The sequence below is a fragment of the Chroicocephalus ridibundus genome, chromosome 3 (genome assembly GCF_963924245.1).
Source record: "Chroicocephalus ridibundus chromosome 3, bChrRid1.1, whole genome shotgun sequence".
Classification (NCBI taxonomy): Eukaryota; Metazoa; Chordata; class Aves; order Charadriiformes; family Laridae; genus Chroicocephalus; species Chroicocephalus ridibundus.
The window spans coordinates 129,068,558-129,091,806 of NC_086286.1; the positions used below are offsets into that span (position 1 = coordinate 129,068,558).

General features: G+C 48.5%; 1 protein-coding gene across 12 annotated transcripts in view; it reads left to right on the plus strand.

Annotated features, from left to right (window-relative positions):
- The window catches only part of DTNB (dystrobrevin beta), a 230,396-nt gene that overhangs the window by 89,185 nt on the left and 117,962 nt on the right, over nucleotides 1–23,249 (plus strand). For all 12 annotated transcript variants that reach the window (XM_063330834.1, XM_063330842.1, XM_063330833.1 and 9 more), the window contains one exon: nucleotides 16,582–16,659. In XM_063330834.1, the coding sequence (XP_063186904.1) occupies nucleotides 16,582–16,659 (78 nt within the window). The remainder of the gene's footprint in view (nucleotides 1–16,581; nucleotides 16,660–23,249) is intronic.

Genomic DNA, 23,249 nt, shown 5'->3' on the forward strand with positions numbered 1-23,249 from the left:
AAACAGCAGGATTTACCGTGGCGTTTGGTCACCAGAAGTAACATGCATATTGCAGTTTACTGGAAATAAATAGGCGTAACAACAAACTCACGTTTGTGGCAGCGTCTGTGAGCAGTTGCTGCTATTCCGGCTCCGTGCTAGAGAGAGCAGCCAGCTGAAGAACGCTCTGTAATGTTTTTGCTAGAGATGTTGCAGACAAATAAATTGGCTATTACATAAAAAAAAAAGGCAGTGAAGACTTGATTTTAAAATTGCTCAGAAACAAGACATTGTCTGTATCTTCACTAGGTGTTACCGTAGTGCTCAGGGATTTATTTTCCTCTACTCGTCTTTCTGTAAAATCTCAAATATCTGTGTATATTTTCAGGTTTGTGATTGGTTTTTAACTTCTTAGCATGTTTCATTTCTTTCTAATCATCCTAAGGGAAGCATACGCCTTAAACTATTTTTTTAAATTACTACAAAGCCTGTAAAATGGAAGTAGTCTGTTTGTCCTTCCTGCTGCTGAAATAACCTCAATTTGCAGGTTTTTGGAGGACAGAGTAAAAAGATGAAAGCCCTGAGCCCTGCCCGGGCTGAGCGGCGGGAGGTCGTTAGCCGTGATCCCGGCCAAACGCGCTCCAAGTGCTTCCCTTTGGCAAATCTCTCGGCTGCTATTTTGGGGTTATACGTTTTTAACCTGAATTGTTGTTGGGTTACACGTTGTTACTTATTTTTTCTGCCTTCCTTTGCATCGAGGTAGCTTTTGGCTGGTTTTACGACTCAGCGGCGTTAGGGAAATTAGTCACGGTTACAAAACAGACGTAAAAGCCCCATAAAGGCATGTAGAAAACTTCGCTTTCAAAGGGAAGCAGAGATGGCATTGCTCGTTCCTAGTCCACAAATAAAAAAAAACACTCTTGGATAGTATAAGAACAGGAATTGTCTCTTTTCTACTGTTTAAAATAACAAAGAGAACAAAGAAGTAATTAATCCGTAACATATACGTGCACATTTTCTTGAAAGTTGCTCACACGATTTGCACCGGAATGGGGTGGTGAGGTCCGATTAATACTAGAGTTGTTATGTTCCATTTTTATAGGAAAAAGAGCGTTGGCTCAGCATATCCACGGATGTATTTGCCCTTGGTGCTCTCATTGGAGAAGTGTTAGTGGCTATTTTTAACCAATTCCTGATTTTTTTCTTATAAATATGCTGTCAGAAAGTAGCCTGGCACCGTGAGGAGCTGCTGACAGTCAGCTTGGGCTGGGAATTTAGCGAGGTCCGTGCAGAGTAAGTGCTTCTGCCTTCCTGAAACTGTACTCAGATACTGTATTTTAATTACGGCGCAGTAATTCCTTAGAAATATTTGAACGATACTATAATCTGGGTATCTTAAGGAGCCGGGGAAGAGCTCCGGGGAGTCTGACAGCTGGTTCCCTGCCATTCAGGGGCAGCCACAGGCGCGTTTCCACTCTCGAGTTTGTCTCCTCTGCACAATTAGTTGGTTTGTGTGTCCCGCAAATGCAAGTCACTCCCATTTCTCGGGTGTTTTTGTTGTTCCCTGCTCAGAAAAGAGTCTGAGTAAGTACCGGAAACTTAAATCTCTCTTCTTTACTGAAAGTGCACTTTGACTTTAAACGGGTGGTATTTTTTATTTAACAGTAGAAATAATGCGTAACAATTTCCCACTTTTTGCAGGAGTTTTTGGTAATTTATGGGGGGGATCTCAAGGGTAAGATCAAAGACGAGCCAAGCGATTTTTTGAAAAGCTGCCTCACGTAACCCCCGAGTGCGATCCAGCTCCGTTTCAACAGCAGCAAAGCTCCTTTGGATGAATGGCAGCTAAATTTGTCGCACTTTTAAATGTCTGTTTTTCCAGTGCAGAGTCTGGGCTGTTTTTTCCCTGCTATTTCCTCGGCACGACCGGCTCATTCCATGAAGACAACCCAGCGTTGTGCAGCCCAAGTCCGTGCCTTCAGCCTTGTTGCTCCATTCATGGACTCTCAGCTCCCGGCGCCGCTACGGCTCTATCTACCCACTTCCACAAAAATAAGCGGGTTTAGTCCCGTCCTGCTGTCAGTTCTCTGCAGCCCTCACTTGTGCAGGGCTGAGGCACGTTCTGCTGTGGCTCGGGCATCGCTCACAGCACGGCGTCGCGCTCGCTGCCTGCGGAAAACGCTTGTGCCGCTGTCCCTGAAAGCAGACCTGGTCTCTGCAACGCTGCACAAAGCACAGGTTGGACCAACCTGAGCTGCTTTGGTTCCAGGTCCCACCTGCCTGTGCGACAGAACACCCTTCTTGTTTGAAATTGAAGACATCTGAAATAGTTTCAGAATAGAGCTAGAACTCCAACAGTTCAACTCTCCCTAAAAATTTCTCGTTGTAGCAGCATATTTTAATTATCAGAGTTTCCTGATGTAAAGCAAAGTAGGACTTTTAAACTATTTATGGAATCGTAGAATCATTTAGGTTGGAGAAGACCTTTAAGGTCATCAAGTCCAACCATTGACCTTGCACTGCCAAGGCCACCACTACCCCACGTCCCTCAGCACCACGTCTGCCCGGCTTTTCAATCCCTCCAGGGATGGCGACTCCACCACTGCCCTGGGCAGCCTCTTCCAATGCTTCACAACCCTTTCCAGGAGGAAATTGTTCCCAATATCCATCCTAAACCTCCCCTGGCGCAGCTTGAAGCTGTGTCCTCTTGTCCCATCTCTTGCTACTCTCCATCCTTCACCACCTTCCCCCCTTTACAAGGAGGGAGGGGGTGGTGTCTTGTTTCTTAATCCAAAATCCTACCCAAGATTAAAAAAAAACCACAAAACCCTCTAAGGAAAGATTTAATATATTTTTGGATTGTGCATAATACCTCTCAAAAACGTATTTAATATTATCAAATATTCTCCTACAGAAGTGGCCAGGAACCCTCCTGTCTTTTCTAGGTGAACGTAGTTTCCCAGCGCAGTTTTCAGCCTGGAGCTGAAATGTTGCCTCCTAAGTCCTGCTGCCAAGAGACACCAGAAACCTTGGCTTGATCCTGGAGCCCGGCCAGGGCCGGCGCGGGCTTCAAGGAGCTAAACCCGGCTGCTTGGCTGCGGCCAGGGCGGCTCTGCGGGGATTCTGCGGCTGCAGACCTGGCTGCAAGGTTTCGATGTAAAGATGGTGAAAAGGAAAGAATAGCCCAAAAGAAAAAGAAGAAACCCTTCTTAAAATGCAGTGATTTTTATTTCCGAGGTCTGGATTGCGCTCTCAGCAGCGGCTTCCCACGGCATTGCTCAAACCTTGCTTTGTGACTCCACACATTCAGTCTTTCTGAGATTTCGTTGTGCCAGTGTCTCGCGTGAAGAGAAGGCAGAGCGTAGCAGGCCAACAACGAACGGTGTGTTGCGTTGGGCCATCCTTTGGAAGGGACCCACCGCCTTGCAGCACCTCCTGCTCGGTTGGTGGCGCTGAGAAGATGGGCCTCAGCGGCCCTCCAAAGCCCAACCTTCAGCCGGCGTATTCTGCCTCCTAATTCTTACATCTGTGTCTGATGGATTTTCTTGTGTCATAGATTCGTCTTCAGTCGTTGGAAGAAATCGCATAGGTATATGGCAAACAAGAGCTTCCAAAACTTCTACTGTGAAGTTTTTCCCTCATGTTTTGGGGCAAAAGAGCTCAAAACACAGACGCAGACGTTGCTGCAATTGTTCCCTGATTCAGAGCTCACAGAGTCCAAGTGAGTCATCACAGATGTTTAACCTCAACCACAAGTACGACAGAGATCAGAAGATCTCTTTAAATTAGTTCCTGCGCAAAGTAGAAAATACCAACAAAAAATCAGGCATTTTGTAGAAAGCATTGAAATTCCTGCTCTGAGGAGCGGGCCGCAGCCCTGGGGGTAGTTCCTGGGCTTTGGTGCACTTTGGTCATTGCCGTTCCTGCTCTTTGGATTTAGTTGTATCTTTTCTTGTGTGCCGCAGTTTGGTTTTATTAGAAATAAATCAAATTTATATGTAGGTTGCCATCAAATCACCACATAATTGGCTGCTAAATAGGAGGTTTGGCATTAGGATGGCCTCTGTGAAAAGCATGTTTTCCAGCTCGTAGTTGTTCCTGTGTTCCTTCGCTGAGCCATCCCTGCTTTTCAGCCTCCCTCTCGAGCTGTAGTTCCTAAAATCGGGTGCCATTCCGTGGGTATTCTTACAGAGCCAAACGCGACAGCAGCCCCTCAGCGCGCAGAAGCTGCTCTCCTCCTTTCGCCCGTGGTGGCTGCGTTTGGCTCCAGCCTCACGCCAGGGATCCTTCCTTGGCCCGCTGCTGGCCGCCCTCCTGCCCTCTACAGTCATTTTCCCAAGATGGAGCCTCTTTGTGTCCCCAGTCTGTTAATTCTGTGAAAAGGGGTAATTCTAGCACCCCCTTCTTTGCTTTCTCTTGTGAACTTTTAATTTTTCATTATTAGCTATTGCATTTTAAGTAGGTTTTCCTTTTCTTCGTTGGTCTGCCCTGGGTGCCTCCTGTTGAAGAGCTGTATTGATCTTATATTCTACTTGTATTCAGGGATGGAGTCGGAGGGAAAAGGCAGCAGGAGATCATTATTTAGATGTGAATAATAAATAAAGGGCCTTATTTATGGTTTTGATTATATACAATACACTGTACAGAAGAGATCATTCTTTCATTTCCACCTACTTAATGATAGTTTTTGAGTAATTAGGGGGTAAGAGTTCAAACAGCAAATAACAGTAAAAGAATTACCCTCTTAAACAGTAGAACAGATTTGTTCAGTAGAGACCATTGGACAGAAAATTCACCCATCCGGTGCCCACTGGTATCAAATGTGTGGTGTGACCTACTAACGTCGGAGCCGATGAATTCCAAAGCGAGTGGGTATCATCTGACACAATTAACTTCCACAAGTGTTTCAAGTAATTGTTGAACTCCTCAGGCAGATAGAGTGCAATAGCAAGGGCAATGTCTAAGTAAGAAGTCTGAAACCATTTTCTCCTAATCTTATTTAAAAGTCGTTCTGTGGACTATTCTGAAGCTGTTTGAAGCTTCAGTATCCCGCAGCATTCCACAATACCCCTGTCTGCTCCCTTCTCTTTTAATTTGATGACTGTTCATATTGCACAGTTAGCCCGCGTTACGTACATTGTCCGCCCCAGAGTCCTCGCCATTTGCACACACAGCTCTGAAATACATCGCAATGTGTTCTTTGAAACAACGTTCTCTTGCCTAGCATGGGTCAAAGCTTTCACTTTTAGACCTTCTTTCATGTATTTTGGCTAGTTAGTAGCCAGTGCTTGTGTAAAGTCAACGTGCATGAACTTTGTATGGTCTGGTCTTCCCAGCTGCTTGCTCACCGCTCACCTCCTGAGCAGGTGTAGGTTTGTAACCATAGAATATCTCAAGTTGGAAGGGACCCATGAGGACCATCGACCCCAAGTCTGTTGATGTTAGTGAGTGCCTTGGTGCAGACTGCTGTGTTTCTGCCCATCATCCCAGCTCAGACTGATCAAAGCCCATGGTGTAAAAAGAAAAAGGCCTCCTGACTGTGGATGGAGTGTGTGAGAGTAGTTGAGCACTGGCGTAGGTTGCTCAGGTGGTGGAGGCTCCGTGCTTGGAGATATTAGGACTTGGCAACCTGCTGTGGCTGATCCAGCTTGGGCAGGGAGGCTGGACTAGGTCATCTCAAGAGGTTCCTTCCAACCTCAATGATGCTGTCATCTGAAGTAGCCAACTGCAGGAACCAGCTTCAAAGTGCCAGGGGCAGGGTGGTCAAGGAGACTGTTGAGCAGTGCCAGAAACCATCGGTTTCTCCCAATTCTCCGTTAGCTGTCTGCTACCGCTGCTCCTGGCGTTGGCCTGGATCATTGCTGCTGATCAAACACCATCCCCTGGCAGATTTCCGATTAAATGCTGGATGGCTTTGATATCAGAGAGAAACTGAAGATGCAAAGTCAGAGGAATAAGCCCTTGATCAAGTCCTAGTGCTGCGTAACCTGTTAATTTGAGTGTGCCTGGGACCATCAGGAAGAAATTCTTTGGTGTGAGGGGGGTGAGCCCCTGGCCCAGGTTGCCCAGAGAAGCTGTGGCTGCCCCATCCCTGGAGGGGTTCAAGGCCAGGTTGGCCGGGGCTTGGAGCAACCTGGGCTGGTGGGAAGTGTCCCTGCCCAGGGCAGGGGGTGCCACTGGGTGGCCTTTAAAGGTCCCTTCTAAAGGTCCCTGAACCATTCTGTGATTCTTTGCCAGTGAAGCCAGCTCGCTCTGAACCATCACATCATGCTGTCAATCTTTCTTCCCTTCCAGAGGAGTCTGGCTACGTCTGCACTGCTTACTGGGACTCATTCCTGGCTCCTGCTAACTCCCAAACAACTCCCAGGAATTGTTTGGGAGAGAGCTGTTTGACTCGGGCCAAAACCACACTAGGGTCTGCTAACAATTTAAACGTGCAGATGATCCCGTTCGGGGATATTGGAAGATTCCCTGGCACTCGTTCATTTACTAGTATAAGTGGGGCCAAACTGGCTCTGGATCAGGCCATCAAACTACGTTCTTCAGGATTTGTAGGACATAAACTGTAGGAACAGTTTGAAAATGAGACATGTTGGGATGGGCTCTAGATCTTTAACTCGGTAAATGGTATCACCCATTTTTATTATTGTTTTTGGAGAATTTGCAATGCAAGGGGGAAAGGTTTGAATTATATTATCCATATCATCCTTCTACAGCGTTTTGCGTACCGCAGAATGGCTTTATCCTCTTTCAATGAGGGAGGAAGCCAACGAGTTACTTGCGCCCTTGAACCTTCTCCCCCCAACTCCACCCTTCCTTTTGGTCATGTAGATCCAACGACCACTTTGCCAGAGGGAGCAGACTGTATAGCTGCTGTCACTAGACCTCGGTGGCTGGGATACGCTTTCTTTTCGTGGTCGTGTCTTGTGCCTTTTTGTCCTATTGTGGTATCTGCGCCACGACAGGTAGGGGTGAGACTCGGAGCAGCCCGGTGCCCTTGTACTGCATCGAACGTGTACCAGGTCTTGTCTTAGTTGGGACAGTTTTTGAAGAGGAGAAGTTCCGTATGAATGGCGAGATGCTCAGACAAAGTGCACTTCAAGTGTTTGTCTCTATGTCTGTCTGCCTTTGCCACTGCTTGGTGGGGTCCCCAGTCAGTGGCAAAACAGAGAGTCAATCTCCTTTATGCGCTAGGCTGGCGGAGCGTGTCCTCCTTTGGCTTTTGGATTATCACAGAGTAAAATTGGCCAGAAAGGAGGCTTAGAAACAGAACAGTAGCAATAGATCCTGTATCTCCTCATCTTAAACAAGACCTGCTAGAGTATCAGGAAGCACAGGCAACCCGCTCGTCATCCTTGGTGTGAATAATGTCCGTGTTGTCCCAGCAAAATAAATGAGGTATCATCCCAGCGTCAAGCGTAATAATGCCTTTACTGGTGGGGATGAACCTAGTGGGGCACGCGTAAGGATGGAACGGCAGCCTTTCCGAATGAAATGTGCTCGTGCTCCTTCTGGCAAACAAACCAGCAAGTCTGAGTATCAAAACCACGCTGTCTGTTTTGTGAAGCGTACTAGGTATCATCTGTAAAAAGGTTGTCATTTCTCATAAATCAGTACTATCCCAGCATCAACTGAGATGCAGTCACCGGAGAGATGTGCCACAAGGTAGCGGCAACACGACAGCCAGCTCCTGGTGGTAATATCAGCCTGCTTTAGAAGTGGTACTGCCTCATCCGTATTTGCATCCAGATAACGGAGGGGCAAGATAATCTGTTCACCCATGTCTGTAAAATACTCTGTCTTCTTGTGAAGGTACCAGAATCACCATTGCCTCCTCCAGGCTGGCGTCACAATGGGGTTCCGCCACACGAGACAGTCCTTTCTAGGCGTCCTGGTGGAGAACTGCTGGTCCTGCACAAACCCTAATTAACTGCAGCTGTAACGCGTGAACTCCCCTTCAGGAGCCATCCCTGCCTGCCGGTGACCAGAAATTGCTGCTGAAATGCTGCTGGTCACATCGCTGAGTCTTTTCTCGGTCCTTCTGCAACAGCAGGGCGTCATTAATCAGAAGAAACAGTGGTGGATCAGCGGTGGTTTGGCACTGTGGGAAGCAGGTAGGAGGACGGAGCGCTGGTCCTGAACTTCCTCAGCCGCGAGCGTTAACAAGCGAAGCGCGGTGCTGCAGAGCACCCCGAGGAAAGCGAGCATGTTTGGCCACAGCGTACTGTAGGACAAGTCCTTGAGCTGGTGACGCTGGCAGAAGTGTGATGTACGTTCCCATCAGTGTTAGCACTAAGCTGGCAAAATAAGGGAGGGGGACGGGGGCAGGAGAGTGGGCTGTGTCCACATCTGCGGGCTGAGTGTTCGGGTGATATTCTTGGGAGAAATAATCATTTCACGTGCACACAAGCCTGGATGTCATGCACCGCAGCGGGCTCGCGCCCCGGATGTAGGTTGTGACAGCAGTAGGTCCAGGGTTATTGGAATTTGGCCTGAGCTCGCGTTGGTATGATAAATGAGTGTCGCATCCTCAGCGACGTGGTCTTAGGTGTGGATGCAGTTGTTGGCTCGTGAGAGCATGAGAGTTGTCTCATTCCTACGGACATGTCTATATGGACGTGCATATGGAGTTGTCTAACTGGGCTTACCAGCAGGTTGCCTTCTTTCTAAGGAGTGGCAAGGACAAGGCTCCAGGGAGACCTTATAACGGCCTTCCAGTACCTGAAGGAGGCCTACGGGAGGGATGGAGAGGGACTCCTGATCAGGGGGTGGAGCAATAGGATGAAGGATTAATGGTTTTACACTGGAAGAGGGGAGATTGAGATGAGATATTGGGAAGAAATTGTTTGGTGTGAGGGGGGTGAGCCCCTGGCCCAGGTTGCCCAGAGAAGCTGTGGCTGCCCCATCCCTGGAGGGGTTCAAGGCCAGGTTGGCCGGGGCTTGGAGCAACCTGGGCTGGTGGGAGGTGTCCCTGCCCAGGGCAGGGGGTGGCGCTGGGTGGCCTTTAAGGTCCCTTCCAGCCTGAACCACTCTATGGTTCTGTGATTCTAATCTCTCTCATTGAATCAGCTGTCAGAACAGGAAAGAAAGGACGTGTTTTTGGGGGCACAATCTTGCCTCTGTCTCTTCAAACCAACAGAGCATTTGTCTTTCTGGGATGACTGGGTGGCCCTGCTACCCGAAGGTGTAGGTGACTTACCATGGTGACTTCAGTCCTTACTGTTCTTTGGAGGAGTCTTTGTGGTCTCTCCTGAGAACCAAAGCCGAGGTAGAGCAGGGAACATTATTGTGCTGTTATCAAAATGTACTGTCCTGGTTATGGAACAGGATGTGATAAAAGCAGGTCACGCTTCTCTTGCTTTGAATCCTTCATGATACGTTATAATAGAAAGAGATTAGTTTTTCCATGGTTGTGCGTGGGAGTCTCCCACCGGACTTCCAGGGAGCTGCTCAGGCATTTCTTTGCTGCTACGAAAATGCCGTGCAGTAGAAATCAAGAATTACGTTAAATCCGTTTGCGCTTTCGAGTCAATGTCTTTCTCACCTGGAGGGAAGCGCTAAGCAGAAAGCGTTAATAGTGCGTGTGGTGTTAGGAGCAAACAAGTCGAATGAATTCGAACGACTCGTACTCCCCAAACTGCTATAGGGGAAATAATAAAGTTCCCAAATGAAGGAATCAGTCTCACTTTATTGCTCTTTCCAGCTGACCCCTTATCTGGGAGGAGTGGAAGGATTGCCGTGGGGTGGTCTCATTTTTACAGGTTTGTGCAACTGTGTTTCACCAGCCGTTAGTTATCGTTTGTGGTGGGGTTTTTCGGTTATGAAATTAGGGTTCCCTGTGGGTTTGGTTGCTCTTCCTTTGTTACTGTCCCGCTGCTTAACTTCCAGCCAGTCTCGCTGATGCTGTCAAGGTCTGGGCTGCCGTGTCTGCCGCCTGTGATGCCAGCCTGCCCGGCACCTAGGAATGCTTTCTGTTAGCCTTCGCCTACGAACCTCCATAAAGCTATCTGTTTTCCTTTAAATCTCTCCTTAAAATTCCATCAGCATGCCTGTAAATAATAATAATTATTATTATTATTAACAACAACAATAATAATAAAAGTAGTAATGCTAATAATCGTCATCAGAGACTATGGTCAACCACTGTGTAGCATCGTGTGGTGTAATGCAGTACGATTTTTCAGTTTCATACGTCTAATATATCGAATATAAGCTCTGGTTCCTGCCCACCCTCCTGTGTCGGTCCAGTCGTAGCTGTAGTTCTCCGCAATTCTCTTTGCACAAAGAGACACGACCCGGGCTGTCGGTGGGGTTCCTAAGCAGCGACAAAAGGACTGATGACATCCGTTACAAAATCTTGCTGGTTTAGAAATTCTCAGGTGACAGAACAAAACTCAGCTTTAGAGTTAGCAAATATGTAGCTGTTCAGTTTGTAGCTATGTGAATAAAATAGCCACAATTCTAGAAAAAATGACAAAAAAGAGTGATGGTTGTCATGCTGTTGTCCCCATTAATTCCCTCCCTAATTAAAAAGTAGCTTAATTCCAGGCATTATTATATGAGAATTAAACAGTGACATTTATTACAGTGCTAATCAGCGCACCTGAATAATTCTGTCTTTTTTCGCTCCGTGTGATACCCACCCCGGCTCCTACACCCGAACCACGGCACAGAGGGGGGAAATGTCGTCAGTTCTGCTTTTGACACGGACACTTTTAACTCCGGCTGCTTGGAATCCTGCCCCGGCCCGGGACCCCTCAGACCCTCCTCCACTGTCCTTCCTGAGAGGCAGCGACATTTTTCAGATTTTGGGATTTCAAGTGTCAGTCTTCGGCTTGAGACCCGTCGATTCCGGATCTGACGGAGCATGCTTGCTTTCTTTTTTTTTTTCCCCTCTTTTTTTCTCTTGGCTGCCGTGACAGCCCTTAACCCCCAAGCACGGATCGCTTTGCCTGAGCTCTGCATTTTCCGAGTCTCTGTGCCCTGATGGAAGCACATAAATAACGTGCTTTGCCGCACATCAGCAATCTCAGATGGGAGAGCCGTTCGGAGCGGAAGGCAGTTTGGTAAATTTTGTTTACCGTTGCTTTTTTGTAGAGGTCCCTTTGCAGCGTGATTGTCCAGCGCAGCAAAAAGCCTCAAGACTTAGTTCCTTTTATTTATTGAGATTTTTGACTTCTGAGATCTCAGAATCGTCCTGGTTTTGTTCTGGACCTTCACCAACCAAGTCTGAAGGAAGGCAAGCAAGTAATTAGACCTAGGCTTAATTGTGCTTCCCTTCAGCATGCGTAAGGGTTGATTTTCCTGCTTAGGAAAAGTGTTGACACAAAATAGCGGTGACTAATCTATTTCTTGTTTCTCATTTTTAGACAAGATTAGTCTCGTATTTAGACAAGATCACCGAGAATAGATGTGGCAGCAGCTTCGCTTACAGCTGGATCTCATGGGGTTTACTGCAGGCAGGAGACGGTGGTTAATGAGAGTAAATGCTAGTGCTAGGGAGAAGTGAGGATCTTCGCTGATTTTATTAGAATTATGGCAATTACCCATAAAAGCTTGTTGACACGTTGAGGAAGGTGAACAAAAGATGGTCTAAGGTGATCTTGTGATCTAAGAACAAAATATCATCCCTCCTGGGTTAGACCAAAAAGCCGTTTAGTCCAATATCTTGTCTCCAGTAGTAGCCAAAACTGGACAGTGAGAGAGGGAGCCGGTCACGGCAGAAGGGACAGAGGTAATACTCGTACGTAAATACGTTTGGAAAAAATGAAGGAGGATGAACAAGTGCCAGGGCTGGAAGGCTCAAACTTGTGATACCATCTGTAAAGATGATTTAAGGTGTTTTAGCTTCAGAATTAAATTTAGGACATTTGTGTAAAAAAAAATAATAAAATTATGTGGGCGAGTAAATTGTTTGAAATGGCTCCTAAGTGATGGCATACCTGCGTTGTTCTGTCCGGTCTGCGTTCCTCCCTTCCCAAATTTCTGCTGAATGCGGAGGACTCTGGGGATCCCTGTTCTCAAGCCCTCCCCAAATCCCTGCTGTTTGTGTTCTGAGAGCATCTGCCGCAGCTGCGTGATGCTTCGGTGCGTGAAAGCGTGCGGTCCCCGCTGGGAGGCTGAACAGACGAAACCCAAGGAGACCGCGATAACACGAGTACCCAAAGCTGGGACTTCCCTTCTGTGCGGCCCTGCCCAAAGGAGCCCCATCATTAGATGCTTCTCCCAGCACCACTGTCACGATGGGTCCTTGTCCTGGCTTTGAGCCCGTACTGCTGGTATTTCATAGAATCACAGAACCATAGAATCGCCCAGGTTGGAAGGGACCTTTCAGATCACCGAGTCCAACCATCAACCCAGCACTGCCAAGGCCACCACTACCCCATGTCCCTCAGCACCGCGTCTGCCCGGCTTTTCAATCCCTCCAGGGATGGCGACTCCACCACTGCCCTGGGCAGCCTCTTCCAATGCTTCACAACCCTTTCCAGGAGGAAATTGTTCCCAATATCCATCCTAAACCTCCCCTGGCACAACTTGAGGCCGTTTCCTCTTGTGCCATGGCCTGTTCCCTGGGAGAAGAGCCCGACCCCCCCTGGCTACCCCCTCCTTTCAGGGAGCTGTAGAGAGCCAGAAGGTCTCCCCTCAGCCCCCTCTTCTCCAGGCTGAACCCCCCCAGCTCCCTCAGCCGCTCCTCACCAGACTTGTGCTCCAGACCCCTCACCAGCTCCGTTGCCCTTCTCTGGACACGCTCCGGCCCCTCAGTGTCTTTCCTCAATGTCTGTATTTCCTCAGTTATTTCTGGTTACCGGGCGAGGGGTAGAATTCCAGACGTTGTGACTGAAGGAGGCAGCACCTGCTTCAGTGCGAATTTTAGTTTTGCAAGGGACACCGTCATGTTTTTCAAGCTACTGAAAGTTTACGCGTTCTGCGCCTTGGACCTCGCGTGTGGGATGGCGTAAAGACTGCGCTGTCTCGATGCGTGCCAGTCTGCCCGCCTGGCCGGGTCGCTTCTTGTAAGCGGCAGAGAAAAAGAGAGAATTTAAGGAGTTTGATTTCTCAGGTTCTGTGGTGCCACCTTTGTCCCAGCTCTTGGGTATCCAAAAGATTTCGCTTATTTTTGGCTGCTTTTGTTCCCAAGAGTACCCCAGGCTGATTGAATACACCTGGAATGCCAGATGAGTTAAACCTGAAAAATTAAACCTAACAGGACAGAAGAAGTTTTGAAAGGAAGTTGTAAGCTGTTCTTGATGTACACGGACGTTGTTTTTATATCTCGGCTACAACTGAGGGCAGAAGGTGCTCTCAGTGCATCTTCTGGGTGTCTCTGCCCCTGGTGTTCTGGGGGTTCCTCCTGCCTCAAGTGCCCAGATAGTCATGGTTTTGGGTGATATTATTGAGGCAGAAAAATCTCTCCTCAGTCGCTGATTCAAGCGTATTTGTCTGTCTTTGTTACGTTGATGGGCTGTGGCAGATGCTGACAACCACGAGCACCTCGGAAGGGGAATTCGGTTCTGTTCCGCTCAAACTGGCAGTTCCGGTGCGATAAGGGTGACCTGCGCTGAAAGTCCCAGGTTCCTAAAAGCCGCTCTTGTTGCTGCGGGGGGATTGTGGCCCTGCTTCCAGCATCCTCCTGCTTGCATGAGCAATACCATTTTGCTGTCACGGTTATACAGGAAAATATACACATAGTGCCATCTTGACGGAGTTACAGTTTTTTGAAAAGACTTTCCCTAAAAATGTATAAATGGCGTCAAGAAATTCTCTGTGCTGGGAATGGCTTTGTTGTATGTAATAGAGAAGACAGGATTGTGCTATTAGAAATCTTTTAACCAGGTGTTTGTATTTAATTTTTTTCTTTGCTTTTATCCCCGTTAGCAAGGATTTAGCTGGAAAATGGAGGACTGGTATTTACAGAACTGGAATGCACTTGTGGAAATGTCTCATAATGATACTAAAACCAGATTGCAAATGGTGAATGGCATCCACTTTCTTATTAGAAGGGTCGTGTAAAAACAATATTGTAATGAAGAGTTACCCTGCGCTCAAAACAGTAGACCCATGTAGGTGAGCTTCTGTGGGACAATGGAAATCACAGAATCCCAGAACCATAGGGTTGGCAGGGCCCTCTGGAGATCATCCCGTCCCACCCCCGGCCAGAGCAGGGTCACCCAGAGCAGGTGGCACAGGAACGCGTCCAGGCGGGGCTGGAATGTCTCCAGAGACGGAGACTCCCCCACCTCTCTGGGCAGCCTGTGCCAGGGCTCTGCCACCCTCACAGCAAAGAAGTTCCTCCTCGTGTTGAGGTGGAACTTCCCATGGTCAAGTTTGTGCCCGTTGCCCCTTGTCCTGTCCCCGGGCACCACTGAGAAGAGCCTGGCCCCATCCTCCTGACACCCCCCCTTTCAGTATTTACAAGTGTTGATAAGGTCCCCCCTCAGCCGTCTTTTTTCCAGCCTGAAGAGACCCAAATCCCTCAGCCTTTCCTCATCAGAGAGATGTTCCAGTCCCCTCAGCATCTTGGCAGCCCTTTGCTGTCCCCTCTCCAGCATGCGCCCTCCTGTACGATTTGGTACTTGAAGGAAAAGGAATTCTGTGCAAACGCGTCCCGCGGGCGGTGGGTGCGTGTTCTCCTCTGCCCCGGGCGCTGCTCACCCCCCTGCCCCCGTCCCCACTCTGAAATGCTGCACCGCGGGCCTAAATCCACCCACCCTCCCATTACTGGGAATACTGGGCGGGGGGTGGAAACCCTTTGTCCCTCCCGAAGGCAAAACCCCAGCTAATGCACACAGAAACTGTGGAAGGAGGTGCTGAAAAGCGCGGTTTGGGATGCAAAAGCTGCTTCGGGTGCAGCTGCTCCCCTCCCTAGATTTACGGCGTGCGTGGCTGCACAACCCAACGCTGGTACCGGAATCTTTGGGGAAAAAATCGAGTTCTTGCAGTGTAGGCGTGGGCAGAGCATTCCTCACGTTTGGTCAAGAGGAAGTAAGTAGGGAGCTGAAGGGGCAGAGGGAAAGCACTATTCATTAACTGCTCATTGCCATAGGACGTGTTTGCGTGCTCACTAGCAAAGTGAATGGCTCCCGTCCACCGCGGTGTGGCACGTCGGCGGCGTTCCAGCCAGGTATCGTCCCATTTCCGCTTCTTTGTACAGTGAGAAGCTCGTTTTCCAAAGGAGCGTGTTCAGTAAATATCTGATGGCCAAATCATTTCTTGGTATAACGTTGTGCTTGGAGCAACACTGACATTAGCCGTGCAGCATAATCATTTCTGGGCGAATCTGTCCTCAGCGGGGACTGAGAACTGAAGTGCTTTTGTACGTGGAGGAGGAGCCCGCTAAGCCCTACAGGGAATATATTCTTTGGGATGTTATGTGTTTGACAACCAGGTGATTTTTTTTTTTTTAATGGTTGGTTGACTCTCCGGATTACTGGGCTCTGAAATTCACGGAATGAGTTACGCTAATGAGTCTTAGTGCTATTCCTAGCGTTGGCACTAGGAGCAGGCTCGTGGCGGCCGCGCTGGGAACGTCGGGGAAGGCGAACGCTGCCAACGCTGTTGGGTCAAACACCTTCTGCACCTTGGCCTGCAGAAAACGGAACTTGGCCAGGATTAATTTCAGTATTATTTCTCTGGATATGTTCAAACCCCGCCTGGACGTGTTCCTGTCCAGCCTGCTCTAGGCTGCCCCGGCAGGGGGTTGGGCTGGATGAGCTCTGGAGGTCCCTTCCAACCCCCGCCAGTCTGGGATTATCTGTAGCAGATCGTACTGAAAGTGAATGCTAAAATGGTGGGAAATACAAGCCCGGGCAGAATTTAATTCCTGTTCCAAGAAAGCATGTGGGAAGCGTGGCGTTTTGCCCCGTCAGGGTCGGCGCAAGCCCTGGGTTGGCCAAGGTGCAAATGGAGCGTTCGGCTCTGCGCGGCTCCGCAGGTCTCCTGGTGGGCGTGCGTGGGTGTCGGTGGGGGGTAAACGTCACAAATACTGATTCTGTGATGGAAGCTGCAGCTCCTCTTTCCCGCGGCGTGAGCTGAGCAGCAGAAATGTCCGGGGACGTCCCGCTGGGCTCCTCTTCTCCTCCCACTCCCTGCACGGCCACGGGGGCACCGGGAACCTGCAAATCACGGGAGCGTCAGCCCCCGGCTGTGTTTTATAGGGCAGTAAGCAACACGAGGCTCCATCCATTTGTTTTTTCCAACTAACTTACTAAAATAAAAACCAAACAGGTGGTGTGTGTGGCTGGTGTATAAATGATTCCTTGTTATAATAAATCTTTGCTTAATTTCTTTAAACATTTCAAATAACTCCCTTAATTTAATGGTTCCTACATCTGCTTGAACTGCCAGACCATGCCGAAGGTCACCTATGTAATGACAAATGTTAGTTTTATCTTCATTTTAGTGTAACGCATTAATTGTGAAAAGCAATCAGGCTGGAGCAGACCAAGCTCTTCAAGTATCTTTGGGCAAAGCAGTTTCTGCTGCTGCTGCTTGACCTGGAGCTGTCACAGAGCACAGCGATGGCCTTTTCCCTGCCATTGGTTTTGTTCCCTTTTTGTTTTGTTTTTTTTAAATCACTAACTGGAATAAATATTTCTGTTTCAGCCCTCCTCGGCCTCTGACTAACATGAATGACGCCATGGTGACCCACATGTCCTCTGGAGCACCCACACCGACAAAAAGGTACGCGTGCCTTGCCGTAACGGTCGTTCGTTTCTGTGAGAGGTAAAAAAATACGGAGCACGGATTTTGTATCACTAGGACTCTTCTAATGTATTTCAAATGACACCGCCACTTCAAAATGTGTGTGCAGCATTCATAATGTCAGGAATTGTTCGCAGTGCCGCCTTTTGTTCTCTCTGAAGGGTGATTTTCTTTCATTGGAATAGATGTTATTACACGAGTGCGACTGAAGAAATATCGAAAGAGCGCTGAAGAGATTTGGGGGTTTCTTTTTAAATAGAGCCTTACTTCCAAAGCTGCTCCGAGAAAGGCTGGTTTTGTTGTATCGCAGGCTCCTCTGCTTACAAAAGGTCGTTCTGTTCCGCTGGAGACATCTCACGTGACGCGTCTGCTGCGTTGCCGTTGTTAGCGCTGGTTCTCCTTCTCCACGCCAAGCACGGCTGAGCTGCCAAAGGTCTTACGAGTTGCCCAAGTCTACTCGAGGCAGTTCGGTTTGGGTTGAATTAGGGTTGGCATGTGCTTAGTTATATGTGCGTAAATTATTGTGTGGATGTACGTGTGTAAACATGCCAAAAACTGGCTGAATCCTGTATTTGCGCTCTTCTTTCTTGTCAAGATCCGCTAGGGAGAATAGGAAGGTGATTGACTGCAGACTTCTCTCGTCCAAAGCTGTCAATGAATAAATGTTCCCTGCGGGGAATGAGAAACCCAGCTGTCACTGTGTTGGTGACAAGGTGGTACCGGAGAGACAAGGCAGATCCCTCATTTTCAGCAGCAATCCTTCAAACGGAACTAAGCAGAGATCCGTGTACTTTCCTTCTGCTTTCCGTGACGCGGTCAGCTGTGTATGCAGGTCTGAACTGGCCATGTTAAAATGATTTCAAAATCTGTCTGTAAATCATTCTGTGTAGCGTCCACAAACACTGCACAAGGTGCAGGACACACAATGACTTCAGGTGCGGGATGTGGTGGAGTCCCCATCACTGGAGGTTTTTGAGATGCGATTGGAGGAGGTGTTAGATCATCTCCTCTGGGCTCCCCTTCCCACGAAAGGCTGGACCAGGATTATCTCGTGAGGTCCCTTCCAACCTGGGCTGCCCTGTGCCTCTCTGGAAAACGCCTTTTGCTGAATGAGAAGCCAAGAGGCTGAGAGAGCAGCCAGTTCCCAAAGCCGGTGCTTGACAGAGTGTTCACGTAGGCAGTCCTTGAGCAGCATGACCCGTAGCATCTTCTCATTTACTGGGTTTCGGGCAACCTTGTGGGCAAGGTCATAGAATCATAGGATGTGTGGGGTTGGAAGGGACCTCCAAAGGCCATCTCATCCAGCCCCCCTGCAGTCAGCAGGGACATCTTCAACTAGCTCAGGTTGCTCAGAGCCTCATCCAGCCTGGCCTTGGATGTCTCCAGGGATGGGGCCTCCACCCCCTCTCTGGGCAACCTGGGCCAGTGTCTCACCACCCTCAGTGGAAAGAACTTCTTCCTAACGTCTGATCTAACCCCGCCCTGCTCTAGTTTAAACCATTGCTCCTCGTCCTGTCGCTACGTGCCCAAGGTCCCTACCCTGTCTCTGCTTTTAGCCTCCGCTTGGGGTCCAGGTTTGTTCGCTGTAGTGCAGACGGCGATCCTCCTCCAGTTGCTGTCAGAGCAGCTCCTGCGTTAGGCACACGTCTGCGCACACAAGCTTGAAACCTTCCCCGGGTAGCAATGTCTGCCGGGTTCTCCTGCAGCCGCCTCATCCTCTCGCGTGGAAGGTGGCACAGAACGGAGCGGCGTAACCCTCCATCAGTTCCGGCTCGGGAGCAGCAGTTAATGTGGGTACCAATCACCCAGTTCCTTAGTTTCCACTTCTTTGTTTAACCACCTTTTCCCATTTCCTTAATCCAAACTGGATAATTCACGTTTAAACGGTCTCTGATTCCACATTGATCAGGACCGTCTCACCTGCCTGGCAGGAGGAGCTTCTGACGCCGTCCTGTCGCGTCCTGGCTCAGCAGCGTCCCGCCTCTCTCCTCAGTACTATTTCATGATTAGTTTCTGTGCCGCTCACTGGGGGCGATAGGTGCCTTTTCGTCTCACGGAGTGATGTCGCCCCCGGAACCATTCGCTCCTCTGCTGCTTTCCACGCAGAGATCTCTGCCTTTCTCGGGTTGTGTCTGCTGTTATCTATAAAGATCGTGTCTGAGCTGGAAGAAGAGGAGAGTGAAACGTGAGGGAAGATGATCCACAGCGAGTGTCTGTGCGTTCCTTGCTTTGCCGGGAGACAGACTCCTGCAAAATTGAGGCTTAAGCACGGAACATTCTGGAGGATGGGCTCTGATGGAGGCGGTGAAGCACTCCCCACGGATACGCTCTTCACTTGCTGGTCTAGTTCAAGCACACAGGGACAAATACTTTATTAGTGAAAGAGCAAGTGAGAAGTTACCTGTATTGGCTTTATTGCCGAGAATTGCCAGAGTTGATCCGAAAATACATTTTACCTAAGGAAGCACGTCTCTTTTTTTTCTTTTTTTTCTTTTTTTCTTTTTTCTTTTTTTAATTTTTTCTTCTTTTCTTTTTTCTTTATCTTTTTTCTTTTTTTTCTTTTTTCTTTTTTCCCTTTTTTCTTTTTTCTTTTTTCCTTTTTTCTTTTTTCCTTTTTCCTTTTCTTTTTTCTTGTTTTCTTTTCTCTTGTTTCCTTGTTTCACTTTTTTTCCTTTTTCTTTCCATGTCACCATCTAGAAACACATTCAGGATAACATCTTTCACATCATCATCTGCCAGCCATACTTCTCCTACTGTGTGGGCAGAGGGCCCTACCCGTTCCCTTACTGAGAAAGGGGCTGCCACGGGAAATGCTGGGGAAATACCGCATCAGGCACTAATCCGAAATAAGAAGAGGGCTGGGTATTGCAGCCTGACCCTTCCACTTCTTTTCTTGGCCACGATGACCTTACAATACACTGTTGAGATAAGGAATAATAGAACGGCATTTTCGTATGGGATAAATAAGGGAAAGAAAATCAACAGCTTATGGTGAGTAGGTATTAGTGGGTAAAGTAGTGGTTAAGGTGAACACTAATTAGATTGTGACGAGATCTCTGCATTGTCAGGGGTTTTAAGGGTACAAGAATTGCACGCTGATGCTGTGTTCTGTCACCTGTGATGCCAAGTAGCAGATGTTTAGGTAAGAATATAAGCAGCAAGTCATGAAGTCAAGTCTGTAAGTCAAATTTTGCTCTTGGTTTTCGCACTTGCTCCCCTCTGGCAGCACTCATCGCTTCCTGGCTTGCAGCATATACAGAGACCACCGCTTCCTGAATCCATCCACACGGGAGTTCTGCATTTCCATTATGACCTGTTTAAGAAAACTCTTCCTTTTTTGCTGTAAAATTCACCTGTTGTTAACCTTCTTCATGCTACATGATATTGTGTATATCCCTCCTGCTTCTAGCCAAAAAGTCCTCGTCTACTTCTTTCTGCCTTGCCCAGAAGGTGACTCGGATCACACTCCTTGTTCTTTTCAGTACCTCTTCTTCTTTCAACATTTCTTTTTTATCTGGGACGACCAGAACTGCACTTAATAGTCAAATCCCAGCCTACTTTGGTGTCCCAGTCCCATATTCTTTTGCTTGTGCAAGTAGCAGGGATCCACATACCTCTTGTGAGCAGAGACTGTCCCAAAGGCACACGACTAAAGGAATCTTTCTCTTCTCTGATGGGCACAAGGGTACACGGACATCTGGATTTGGTCACAAGAATCCCAGAAATACTGGATGTAGAAACTGCGGTGATCAAGGGAAACATAAATAGCTTTTCAACAGTGCTACCAAGATTAGTATTTTGACTAATGGGCACCTGATAGAATCAGCAACCGGGCTTCAGAATCAGCAGCACCATTTGGCTTGGAGCATTTTCGTATTTATAAAGGAGCAAGGTCTCTGTTGCTGCCAGTCATCCAAGACAGGATCAGGTAGACTAGAGGTAATTCAGAAATAAGGACTTTGAGAAATCAGACCTGTTTGGACATACAGCATGTCATCTGCCTCTACACACCCTGAAATTGTCAACTACCAAGACTTGCTTAAAAAGTTCCTCGTGAGAATCAGTTGTCATTTGCTAACTCAGGCCTCACACGTCTGTAGAAAGGAGCTGAGTGAGATCAGCAAAAAAGACTGGACGGTAAGAAAAATGTCAAGATAGACTGCTTCAGCCATGGGGGACGATCCTTGGTCACGGTTATTACCCAACACCATACCAGTTGATTGCGAGCAGCTCGTATTTTCAAAAACATGCAGGCAACTAGAGGTGATTTCCCTTTTAAAAGCCCAGAACTTTGCTGTAGTCTGATAAATATGTCATCCCCTCGGTGAATCAAAGGCACATTTTTGTATTTATTGCACTGAGGTAATTAAGAATGACGACCTCTATCACACATACACTTTGCAGATACCATCCCCAGCGAAGACTGAGCAAAGGAGTTGGAATAAATTTGGAATAAACACCAAAGAAATGACTTCATTCTGCAAAATCATAGAATCATAGAATTATTTAGGTTGGAAAAGACCCTTGGGATCATCGAGCCCAACCATCAACCCCACTCTACAGAGTTCTCCCCTACACCATATCCCCCAACACCACATCTAAACGACCCTTAAACACATCCAGGGATGGTGACTCCACCACCTCCCTGGGCAGCCTATTCCGGTGTCTGACCACTCTTTCTGGGAAGAATTTGTTCCTAATGTCCAGCCTAAACCTCCCCTGCTGCAGCTTGAACCCATTCCCTCTTGTTCTATCGCTAATTACCTGGGAGAAGAGACCAGCACCAACCTCTCTACAACGGCCTTTCAAGTAGTTGTAGAGAGTGATGAGGTCTCCCCTCAGCCTCCTCTTCCTCAAACTGAACAGTCCCAGCTCCTTCAATCGCTCCTCATCAGATTTATTCTCCAGGCCCTTCACCAGCTTCGTTGCCCTCCTCTGCCCTCGCTCCAGCACCTCAAGATCTCTCTTGTGTTGAGGTGCCCAGAACTGGACACACTACTCAAAGTGTGGCCTCACCAGTGCTGAGTACAGAGGGACAATCACCTCCCTCCTTCTGCTGGTCACACTATTTCTAATACAAGCCAGGATGCCACTGGCCCTCTTGGCCACCTGGGCACGCTGCTGGCTCATGTTCAGCCGCTTGTCAATTAGAACCCCCAGGGCCTTTTCCACCAGGCAGCTCTCCGGCCACACTGCCCCGAGCCTGGAGCGATGCATGGGGTTGTTGTGGCCCAAGTGCAGGACCCGGCACTTGGCCTTGTTGAAGCTCATTCCATTAGCATTGGCCTGTTGATCCAATCTATCCAAGTCTCTCTGTGTAGCTTCCCTATCCTCACGCAGATCAACACTCCCACTTAGCTTTGTGTCATCTGCAAACTTGCTGATGATACACTCTATGTCCTTATCAAGGTCATCAATAAAGATGTTAAACAGAAATGGTCCCAACACCGAGCCCTGAGGGACACCACTTGTGACCGGCCACCAGCTGGATTTAACTCCATTGACCACCACTCTTTGGGACCGTCCATCCAGCAAGTGTTTGATCCGGCAGATCGTATGCTCATCCAGGCCATGAGCTGCCAGTTTTTCCATGAGAAATGATCCTTGTTGTCGTCCTTTGTCCACAGTTTGCTCTTCATGAGAGGTGAGACACTCGCAGAGGCATGGAATGACGCTAGACCAGTCCAGAACATATCTTTAGAAAGCCAAAATCATCTTACTTTCAAGTGTCATCTTTTGTCAGGCATCATGAAAACTCACAGGCAGCAGATCCATGGTAGATGTCATCATGTGTGGTGACCGTACCCATATTAGTACCCACCTCCTACCAAGGGCCTGGCTCGTCCCTCTTCAAGGATCCCACTTTTGGAATCCCATTATGAAAGGTCACTTCATCGAGCAGATTCTGCAAGAGTTCACGGGAAGAGGCTGCTTCTCTCTATATTTGCTTATTCCAAAGATGGAACGGGGTATTTATCTTCTCCTGGCCCTGGGGGGAACAGACAGGCTGCCCCAGGCTTGGGTACGAACATTTGCCCCCATCCTTCCAGCTCCTGGGGCTCTCAGCGTGCAGAACACTTACTGCTCCACAACCACCCAGCGAGGGCCTGGGGATACTCCTGGGGCTCACAGTGGGGCCCAAACCCATCTCTGGAAAGGTGTTGTCATTCGCACCCCGCTTAGCGCCTTTGTGCTTTGCGAAATACCTAGTTGTGGTGACGATGTACACCCGCCCAAGCCTCATCAGGGTTGGTTTGGGTTTAATCACACAGTAATGAGCGATACAGGCTTCATCGGGCCTTCCCTGTTTGTTCAGCTGAGGTTCTACAAGGAGTGATCAGTGAAAGCCATTTTGGATTATAGTATTTGTACGATCCAGACTGTCTCCGTCCCTGCAGGGCTTGCCTGCTGGCACTGCTGAGGGAGCAACGCTGGAAAGTGCTTTGAAAGTTGTGGAGAGTATCTTAATCAGGCCGTGTCCACACATGCCACCAGGTTTTACTTCACAGAATCCCAGACTGGCGGGGGTTGGCAGGGCCCTCTGGAGATCATCCCGTCCAACCCCCGGC